This window comes from Myxine glutinosa, chromosome 10 (assembly GCF_964187855.1).
Source record: "Myxine glutinosa chromosome 10, kmMyxGlut1.1, whole genome shotgun sequence".
Lineage (NCBI taxonomy): Eukaryota > Metazoa > Chordata > Myxini > Myxiniformes > Myxinidae > Myxine > Myxine glutinosa.
In genome coordinates this window covers 82,993,248-83,004,189 of record NC_136270.1, presented here as the reverse complement: position 1 = coordinate 83,004,189, position 10,942 = coordinate 82,993,248, and the positions used below count along the sequence as shown (strand labels likewise).

At 44.8% G+C, this 10,942-nt stretch overlaps 1 protein-coding gene across 3 annotated transcripts in view; it reads right to left on the bottom strand.

Moving 5' to 3' along the window:
• Positions 1 to 311: 311 nt before the first annotated feature.
• The window catches only part of AFG3L2 (AFG3 like matrix AAA peptidase subunit 2), a 72,243-nt gene continuing 61,612 nt past the window's right edge, over positions 312 to 10,942 (bottom strand). For all 3 annotated transcript variants that reach the window (XM_068126649.2, XM_068126650.2, XM_078785823.1), the window contains 12 exons: positions 9,352 to 9,426; positions 9,086 to 9,210; positions 8,691 to 8,964; positions 8,425 to 8,562; positions 7,361 to 7,514; positions 7,115 to 7,222; positions 6,771 to 6,896; positions 5,220 to 5,330; positions 4,957 to 5,072; positions 4,593 to 4,793; positions 1,337 to 1,531; positions 312 to 1,201 (listed from right to left, as the gene is read on the bottom strand). In XM_068126649.2, coding sequence (XP_067982750.1) covers positions 971 to 1,201; positions 1,337 to 1,531; positions 4,593 to 4,793; positions 4,957 to 5,072; positions 5,220 to 5,330; positions 6,771 to 6,896; positions 7,115 to 7,222; positions 7,361 to 7,514; positions 8,425 to 8,562; positions 8,691 to 8,964; positions 9,086 to 9,210; positions 9,352 to 9,426 — 1,854 coding nt within the window. In that variant the 3' untranslated portion in view covers positions 312 to 970. The remainder of the gene's footprint in view (positions 1,202 to 1,336; positions 1,532 to 4,592; positions 4,794 to 4,956; positions 5,073 to 5,219; positions 5,331 to 6,770; positions 6,897 to 7,114; positions 7,223 to 7,360; positions 7,515 to 8,424; positions 8,563 to 8,690; positions 8,965 to 9,085; positions 9,211 to 9,351; positions 9,427 to 10,942) is intronic.

The following is a 10,942-nucleotide window of genomic DNA, read 5'->3' as shown; positions in this document are numbered from 1 at the left end:
AATTCCTGCCCTGACTTCCTGCGTCGGAATGGTGACATGTCCAGGACTGTATCCATAGCCAAGAAGCTGTTTCGGCAGAACAGAGCATGGTAGAAGAGCCAGTTCAACAAAATGAAAACAAACCCACACTCCCGAGATGTGTATAACATGCGACAATTCCAATGTCCCCAACACAGCCATCATCGATAAGGCTAACCGCCCTGTCTTATACAGCCCTCCTCCCCTCCCCATTCCCCCATACCCTCCCGAAGTACTCTTCCATGTTGCTTCTCCTTTTAAACCTGTACATCAACAAATCAAAAGTGCAAAACTAAAATCATTTTACATTTATTTACCTTCGTCAAGACTTTCCAATGACAAATAAATTTCCTGGGAGGAGGTATTTTTGCAGAAAGATGCCAATAAAATAGGAAACCCGGTGCCTCGTTGCAAGGCCGCAGTGACACCGCAAAGGCGCAAATACACATCATCCACCAACGCTTCTCGTTACACTGGACAGACAACACCATTTCAACTCACCTTTCACTCGTAGCCATCCAATGGGTGCAGCAAGGTTAGATTTTAATGTTCGGGATAACTTCGCAACTCGAGACAAGAAAAAGAGTCTCAAAGCATTTCACCTCAAGTGCATTATAACGTAACTTTCAGCATCTGGTACTCTATTAGACGCCGAGCCTACAAACACCATGTACACAATTTGGTAAACAAGGCACAAGCCCAAGCTTGACAGTTACCATGCTTTGCTTAACCCAGCTATTCCTGGACCCTGAGCTGTAGATTCTTGACTCGACGTTGTGCACCAACCATTGAAGATCTAGCCCCTCTGCCATTTTGGTAAAGATTCCGAGCAACAGTCAGGCACAAATTACTCAAATGGAGATGGACGACACCGATTACAAAAACAAAACTGCCAACAGTGAGGACAAAATTAGATTTTTGTGATTTGCTTTCCACATATTGTACATCAAAACTAGGCCGCTCCACCTACAGGCTGCGGTCTTTCCTCCTCTCCTTCCGAAACCTCCGGCCGTGTCTGATTCCACTCCCGCATGCCCTCAGGTAGAGTCGTGTCCTCGTCCAGAGATCCGGTCCCCTCCACAAACTCTTCATAAGTAGACTTCTCTGCAAATGGTCTTGGTCCAAGTAGTTCAACCATATCCTCCTTTGCCAGCACTTCCTTTTCAAGAAGACGAAGAGCTACCTGAAAGAAAACCCAACAAATCCTGTGACCTTCCTGGACAACATTATTTCTCTTTCGTACCCTCAATTCAGCCTCTTATCATTATCGACTCGATAACGTCTTATTCCATTGTACTCTACCTGCTTCCAGTCTCACCTTCTCTACATCATCCCGATGCTGGGCGAGTAGCTCCTCCGTATGACAGTAAGCTTTGTTTATAAGCACTCGCACCTCCTCATCGATTATCCTGGCCGTCTCTTCGCTGTATGGCTTTTCGAGAACAATTTCACCTTGCCGTGGTGGCTCAAATGAAATCTGTCCGACTCGAGTGCTCATGCCAAACTGTGCCACCTAAAAACAAGAAAAAATAAACGGAGGGAATGAAGTGGAGAGGAGACAGGAAAATAGCTTGGATATTATTTGGAAGAGCAAGTTCTGCATTTATGCCAATGACCTGCACCTGTGTCAAGGTGCTGTGAGCCTTAGTGTGAATATTATGAGGTCAACACCAACTAACAACATCCCTGATAAAAGCAACTGCCACCTACCAACAATTTTTGTTTTACCAATTATTTTCTCTTTTTCGTACTTGTTCAGAAACAACGGCCACCCAACAACTAGACAAAGCATGTGACCCTATGATTCCCACATCACAAGGTCACATGCTTTATTTTTATGGTCTGAGCGAGCTTTCCATGAGCGAGTTCCTTTGTTCCCTTAAGTGAGAACAGCTCGCTGCCCCAATAAACTATTCATCAATCTTGTCTGGTGTCTGCGCAGTACCTGAAAATATCGCGGAGGAAATGACCCGTCAAGTGTGGAATAATAAATTGTCGCGTCGACCCTGTAGTGAAGACCTCAGGGCAACGAATGGCCAAAACGAGCTTTAACTCCAAAACGAGGTTTAACAAGCCGAATCCATGGCGGTTCCTCTGTATGGCATGTGCGGGAAACAGAGGTCCCCTGGCCTTAGTTGAACAGACGGACGCGACGAGGGTTTACCCAAAACCACGAAAAAATTAACGTACAAGACAAGAAATTGAAAATGCAACAAATAATTATTTAATGAAAATAATGCAGGCAATAAAGAAAGGAACGGTGAGGTAAAAACTATAATTCCTAAATGAGGAGCCTCCATTTACACACAAATACAGACACAGGGAGAAAGAAATAAAAAGAAAATGTGGTGTGGTGCATTGGTCGATACTCAGCCTGGCTTTGGCCTTTGACCTGGCCTGGCTCAGAACCATGAAAAATAAGACAAAAATCAATCGGTCTTCGAACCCTGGGGGTCGTCGAATGGGTCCCGAGTCACTGCGCGGGAAAACGCATGATGGCGCGAAGTCGCACCGCAGCCAGCCGCCCGCGTGAGGCAGCCGAGATCCCTTCTCCTCCAATTGACACGATTCACTGGGTTCCTACCACTCGCCTCGCAAACGCGTACCGCTCAAAGCGCAGCGGCCTCCACCGAAGGCCCAGGGAGAGAGAGCGAACAACTGTAACCGTCTGCCACTAACGCTGCAATAGAGGGAGCAATGGCGTGACTGCTCGCACCAAGAGCCCGGACCAAGAGAGAGATAATGCAATGGCTCGTAACGAAGCCAGCACGAGAGAGAGAAAATGGTGGTCTCTTCGCTTTTTCTTCCTCCGTTCTCGATCGTTCCCTCTGACGTCATGCTCGCTCCAATCACCAAGCGCCGTCGAATCATCCCAACCAATCGTCCTTCGGGGCGTGGCCTCACGGCCATTCTTGACGTCCATCTAGAATGTTCGGGGGTGGGGTTTTTGCTTGCTGATTGGCAAATGTTTGGGGTTTCTGTCGGGTTTGTCGGTGTGGTTGTGGCAATGTGCCGATTGCATGGCTGGCGGAGTGAATTTTACAAGAATAAAGGGGAAAAAAAAAAAAATCACAGAGGCAATTACACACTGGGGATTATTCTTAAGCCCTACCCAATTAGCACAGCTACACCCCTCGCATGGAAACAAATATATGATCTTACCGGACAGTCGACCCACTTTGATACATGAAGGTTTCTTCTTCGCGACATTCGGGGCACGCTAATCTATACAATTCTATCTCGACTAACGTATTTCATTATCTACCCCCACACACATAATATTATTCAGCGCAAAACCGATGCAATTGAAAATAAATAAATAAAAGGCAATTGTAACTGACTTCAAGCAAAATTTGAAGACACTACTTTTTATCTTGCCTTCATAAAATGCACCATGTCACCTCATTTACCTCATCGATAGAGTTAGTTTAACATGATAATCAATAACTAGAATGGCACTCAGTAGAGCGCATACTCGGCCACGCTGAACAGTTTTGTATCCACTGATAGGCTGGATCTGGATTCGGACCTGAACCAAAATATAATCATTTGTTCTTGTCACCTAACAAACTCATCCATCTAGTTTTGTCATAACCAGTCCATAACTTTTTGAAATATGTTCTATTTTGTTTGTGGCCCCATTTCTCAATGGTAAAGAATCACTTAAAAATTAAATAATTCTTGTATCTAGATCCAGATCCCGATCTTCATCAAAATCGAATCGATTTGTCCTCGTCACACATCCAACCTGTCCAGCAAGTTTCATACAAATCCGTCCACTACCTTTTGAGATATCGTGTTCAGACAGACCGCCAAACAGGGGTGAAAACGTAGCCTCCCATCCCCCTATGATGGCGGAGATAATGATGCAAGTCCTCATCGGGCACAACAATAAAATGCACCTTTAAAATGGGACGTTTACATAGATTTTACATATAACAAAAACAATTAATTAACATGTAGTGCAGATTGGTAAAGTATATATAAATAAGTAATAGTTCCAAAAGATATTTACAATCTTGTACTCCTTCCTGTAAATTTTATTTCAAACTGCCAAAATTCGGAAATAAAATCGTGTGTCCCTTGACTTTTGGTGCCGATCTCAAAATAATTTGACGTATCTCACACCCAGATATAATTACATACATGTGCCAAATATGAAAGAAGTGTGTCCAGTCATTTGAGGAGAGGCACCACTTGGACCGACAGTACCCAAAATAAAAGCCCCCCATCTCAATGTCTTGTTATTCAGGTGAAGAGCAGAAGAGTACAAATGTTTGCCATGCATGTAATTAAGAGTACAAGTTCGTCGGAACGCCTTTGGAACTAAGGAGTGAGGAATGGTGGGAAAGGGGGAGATGAAAAAGGTTTATCAAACACAATCTGGAAGAGACTCACCTTTTTCCTGCCATGTCCGATTACAGTGTTTGTCCATCGTCTACAGGTGTCCTAATAATTCATGTAAAGCTGCACTGATGCCCACAAATGTATTTCACCAGCATCCAATTTATCTACAAGCTCTACTATAAGGGCCTTAGGTCACTTTCAAAGTAAAATAATAAAGAATTTGTCACCTGTGCATAGGCACTCTGCGTGATCTTCCTGAGGTCGTCCTGTGCTCCTGTCGTGATTCTCTTGAAGAACAGCTGCTCTGAGACCCGCCCGCCTAAAGTCATGCACATACGGTCAAAGAGTTGCTCCCGAGAGTACAAAAACTGTTCCCTGGGTAGATACTGTGCATAGCCCAGGCCTTTCCCTCGAGGAATGATCGATACCTAGGTACAGAGAACAGGAAGAAAAACGAGTAAACAGCAAAGCAAGAGATGCAGCTGGTAGTAACGCAGGGACCAATGGCAACTGGGTGGTGCAGGTCACCATGTCCAATAGGTCAAATAAGCAAATATAATACGGTATACTGCTGCTAATAGGAGGGATCACCTTCAGCAATGGATCCGCATGTTCCAAAAACCAGCCAGCAACAGCATGCCCAGCCTCATGGTAAGCCACTGTACGCTTTTCCTCTGGCTGCAACACCTGGGTCTTCTTCTCAAGACCTACAACATAATATTTTGAACACTGCAGAAATCATAAGGGAATGTTTATGCGAGCTAGGCTTTATGCTCCTCCCGAGCAAATATTTAAGAGCAGCAATCATTTTTCACCATCCACCCCTCCCCCGAACCCCAACCACCCCATCATACCAGCAATGACCCTCTCGATCGCCTGCTCGAAGTGCTTCTGCCCGACAGAATCATGAAGGTGACGAGCTGCTAGAAGAGCAGCTTCATTGCAAGCATTGGCGATGTCAGCTCCTGATGTACACGCAAAGAACTATGGTCACTTTTTTTTTTTGGGATACAACATCGAGGCTCGTGTAAGAGCTAACATTAATCACAAAAAACAAACGGACAAATAAAAAACATATCATAAAGGGAGCGGGAGACGATATGGGGAGAGAGATGGAAGCACAAAAGTAGAACAGTAGAGAACAGGGCATTTTGAGATCTGTGGGAGGGAGAGGGCTTGAGGGTTGGGGGCATGGGAAGTGGAGGGGGGGTGGGAGAGGTATAAAATACATTGACACTGCTAGAACTTCCAGGACAGAAGTCGGTATTTCAAAAAAGGTGGATCTGGGGTGAAATTAACAGGAGTAGAAAAGATCAAGGTTTTGGATGGGGGAAGATAAGAGATGGTGGTGAACAGCTGTTTTAAAGACCTGGAGGGAGGAGTGGGATTGAAGAGAGTGAGGGAGTTTTTTTTTCCAGAGGCGGGAGAAAAGAGGAATGAGAGTGAAGGTGAGCAAAGAGTCTTGATTTTGGCAGTTTCACCATAAGAGGGTTGCTGGCAGATCTTGTGCGACCTGTAGGAATATTTGGGGGACTGAGCACAGACATAGCTGGAGGAGCTAGGCCGGATAGGAGTCGGTAGAGGACAAAGACCACCAACCTGCCTGCGGTGAGTGAGTGAAAGGCCCTCAGAGTTAGCTTCATCGCGGGAGATTCCAATGATTCTGAAAGCTTTGGTTTCAACAGCGTGAAGCCGAGCTAGGTGTGAGGCAGGAGCACCGGACCAGAGGGGGGAAGAGTATTCCATTGAGCTGTGAATGAAAGCCTTGTATGTGGTGAGGAGCTCAGGTGTGCCAAGGAAGGACTTCGCACGACGGTGGATGCCTAGTCGGCGACTGGCTTTGGAGACCAGCTTGGAAATGTGGTTTTCCCAGGAAATTCACTCAATGACAGTGAAGTTATACGTTAATTCATCAGAAAATGGGCCTCATTATGATGGTTCAAGACAAGCTATCATTCCTTTCAAGCTATTTATTAGGTATCTACGGCGTCCGTGAGTGAGTGAGTCAGTCAAGCTGTACGTAAACACTCGGAACTTATTCTCAGAAACTACACACACATTTGCTATGAAATGTGCGAAATATTGATGTACGAAAGTATGTTCACGACATAAAAACAACAAAAAAAAAACCAGCGTCTAAGGTGGTGTATGGGGGGTGGGGGGGCTGCCCTCCAAAATGCATTACATCACGCATCTTCAATGTTAATTGACATATGTGGGAAAATTACATGCCCAGACCAGGAACTTCTACATAATTATTTGTAATCCTGTTCATTCACATAATTGTTTGATGTGGTAAAATATATTTGCAATTACAGTACTTCAAATTTAGAAGAAACGGCAGGATGAGATATTCGGGCTGAATCGGGTTACCATAAATGATGTAAAATTAAAGTGAGACATACCTGTGAAACCAGGGGTATGAGCGGCAAGTTTACGAGAAAGTGCTTCACGGTCAAGTCCGTTTAAAAGCTTCAAGGGTTTCAGATGGACACGGAAAATGGAAGCACGACCCTTGATGTCCGGCGCACCTGTGCAGGAAACAACCCTTTCACAACGGATGACCATCAAGCTGTTTCCAAACAATTATGTTGGGGTCACAACAGCTTCTACAAGGTTACCAACAATGGTATTATCTCAACAAGCAATCACTTCAACTGATAACTACGTCGGTAAGCAAAGGCCTTTCCGGCTAACAACAGATCACATTATGATGCCTCAGACTGAACCACAGTGACAAAATTCTCACCAATATAGATTTGCCTGTCAAAGCGACCAGGCCGCAAGAGTGCGGGATCCAGGATGTCTGGCCTGTTCGTTCCAGCAAGGATCACCACGTTGGTCGTTGTGTTAAAACCTACGCAGCACAGTATACGTTACAAGAAGGCCCGGTATCCACCGGGATTTAAATATCTTCCCTTTCCCAAAATTAATGATTGAAAGAATAGGATTGAGAGGTGCATGGAAGGGAGGAAGTAGGGTTGGTTGGGCTTGCCATCCATTTCCACAAGCAGTTGGTTCAGCGTATTCTCCTGTTCGCTCTGACCGCCAAAATTTCCCCTACCCCGCTTCCTGCCAACAGCGTCGATCTCGTCGATGAACAAGATGCATGGAGCGTTCTTCCTCGCCAGCACAAACATGTCACGTACCTGACATACGCAAGCACATGTGGACGCGCGCATGGCACACAATTAAGAACCGACAAGCAGGAGCAATAAGCAAAGATCAACTGGATCATTATCGTTACCAATCACCGAAGCACGTTTCATTATCACAGGTTTCAGGGCTCGAGTCAATAAAGTAAGTGCACTTACATCATGTGACATCGCAAGGGTTAAATTGCAGGGCAAAAAAATTACATTAACACAAAGGCAGAGACCTTGTTGGCCCAAAGGATGCGTCACGTCAACATTATCGCCATCTACTAAAGTTGCATGCACGCAATTTCACGTAATGTATTACATTTCTTATATTCTCCAGTCCTTAATTTGAACAAATACATTTGAAGCAATCCCATGCAGTTGACGACTGAAGCAGATTGTAATGATTTGCATGAATGGCACAATTTGGTGTCAGAAGTCATAATCAATACCCATGATTACAGGTATATACATTATTGTACGGTAGATGCAAAAAAACAAAACAGGACCAGACCAGAGCGGCACTCGGTAGAGCACACACCTCCGCCAGGCTGAACAGTTTATGTTTTGTATTGCACTGATAGGCCGGATCTGGATTCGGACCTGAACCAAAACTTAATCCGCTTGTTCTCGTCACCTAACCAAGTCATTCACCAAGTTTGGCTTAATCCATCCATAACCTATTGAGATGCCCTGCTATATATCGTTTTTGGCCCTATTTCCCAATGGTGAAGAATCACTTTAATTCGTGATTCTAGAATCCGGATCCAGTACGTGGACGGGGTAATAAACAGACAAAAACCCCATCAAACAAGCAAATGATTTTCACGTCAATTTGTTGCCCCATCCCTTCCCCAAAACCATGATACAAACAAAAACATTGCCATGAAGAGAAGTGCATTTTAAAAATTACACCTACTCGTGCTGGGCCAACACCAACAAACATCTCCAGGAACTCTGATCCATTGACTGTGATGAAAGGGACATTTGCTTCGCCCGCTGTTGCCTTTGCCAACAAAGTCTTCCCTGTGCCTGGTGGTCCAGTCAGTATTGCTCCCTGAAATGTAGATGCATTTTGAGCTCCAAAGTCATCATTCATAAATTCACACAAAAATATAACATTTGCACTGGTGACATGGGAGTGAGGGAAGGAAAGAGATCCACTCACTGCCCACTTGCTCTCACCTTCGGAATCTTGGCCCCCAGGTCCTGGTATTGCTTTGGATGCTTGAGAAAATTCACAAACTCCATTATCTCCAATTTGGCCTCCTCACAGCCTGCTACGTCGGCGAACTTCACATCTATCTCATCACGCAGGACCTTGGCCGTCGTCTCTCCAACGCTGAATAGGCCACCAATTCCACGGCCGCCACGGCCAACACCGCTGGCTGAACGTCGCAAGGCGTAAAGCATAAATGCTACCAGTAACACCGTTGGAAGTATACTTAGTAAAGAGGAGCTAGGGAGGGGTTGGTGGGTCGGGCGAAACAGCAAGAGAATGATGTGGAAGAAAAGAGGAGTAAATTTTAATCGATGTAAAAGCGGGTGGAGCTGTACACCAGCGATTGCTCCCAACTCACCCATCACTCTCTGTCGTATAGACGACAGACACGCGCTTCTCTGGATAAATGTCTAGTTCCTGCTGGATAGCTTCCAGATTTCTCTCAAATGAGTCAACGCTGCCAATGTTGAACCATACATAGCCCTGCCCAACCCACAGGAACAGAATAACAATCTCATTAAAATAAATTGGTCCAGTCAGACCATGGGGGAAATGCTTGCGAGATCATGGTGCAGGTCAGACCAATGAGCTTTTTGCTCTACTGCTTACTGAGGTCTTACTTACCCCATGGGGGAGAGAACGGCCAGGTAACGTGACCACTCGAACATAGTGCTTGTTGACAACTTCCAGCCGATCCACCTGAGGTTGAGGTCAAAATATGTAGGTGTTAGACGACTGTAGCCAATGACGAAATAACGTTTTCTTGTTTTCTATGTAAGCCGAGGCCGTCACCTCTTTGCAAGCTGTTGGTGCAGAGGTGAACATAAAACAACACAAGGTGGCAAGTCAACAGACTGACAGTTGAGTAAAACCACCTTTAGAGGCCATTTTTCCCCGCAAGCGGGGGTTGGCCTTTTTCGGGGACCGTGGTTGTTGTTGTTTTTTGGTCCCCTTTTTGAAGCAATGTTTTACGGCCGGATGCCCTTCCTGACGCCAACCCTTTTTGTCGCCTTTTTACGACAACCAGGGAATTACCAGTGAACTGGTACTCAATTTGCCGACCTCGGAAGGATGACAGGCTGAGTCAACCCCCTGGCGTTAATTCAGCGATTGACCGGGATTCGAACCCAGGATCCTAGGATCCTAAGCCCTCACCCTAGCCGCTTGCCCAACACCAGGGCTTGTTGTTGAGTTGAGTGGAGGACAAAAACACACAGACACACTCAGGATGAAAAAGGGATTGGCATGGAAGATTGGAAAAATCGAAGATTCGTCCATCCATCCATCGCCTACAGGTCACAATTTTAAATCGATCTTCACGTAACTTCACCACATGGTAGAGTTGGTCATAAGGAAGAAGCCTATTGCTTTTGAGGTCAAATGTCAAATGTCATCTTGAGGTAAAATTTCTAAAATTATCATTTTTCATCTGATTGATTTGAAAGTTGAACAGCATTTGCACATGGAGTCATTGAATTGGGGGAAAAAACTATATCGGAGGTCAAAAGGTTAAAGGTCAACTCAAAGTCAAACTTCTAAAATCATCAATTTTCATCTGAAAAATAATCAATTTTTATCCGATTGACCTGAGCATTGAATAAGATCGTTAATTTTAAGCTTAATGAAATGGACAAGTTGATGTATCCATGGCAACTTTTTTTGTGGGGTGGGGTGGATTTTGCAAGTATTGTGATTTGCACGGTCTTTTTTCTTTGTTTGTTTGTTTGTTTATAAATGTTCAAAAACTAAACATCGAACTAAACCCAATCCGACCAAATTTTGCATGTTGTCTAAGGGTACCCAAAGTATGGTTTTTGTCAGTGGAGCATATCTTGGGGAGGAGGTTCAGGGTGGGGGAAAGACTCAAATTATCGATATGTAAATAAGAGCAAAAGTACCCGGCATTGCCGGGTAACAATGAATCGCTTCCTGACGGGAATATGATATACGCAATCTGGGTCCATCATCGAGAGGGAATTTTAAAAATATATCGCAGGTACAGTGGACTCTGATGCAGTGGAGTGACACCCTATCCCATGGAAGCACAGGGCTATGCTTCTGCAATTTAATAAACCATTCGTGTAAGACAATGACATTCTTTTGCTCCTTCAGCTGACAGTTTTGTTCTGTTTCAGTAATAGACACACACACACAGTAACACGCACATGCACAAAGAAACACACAAGCACACACGCACACAGAAACACACAAGCAC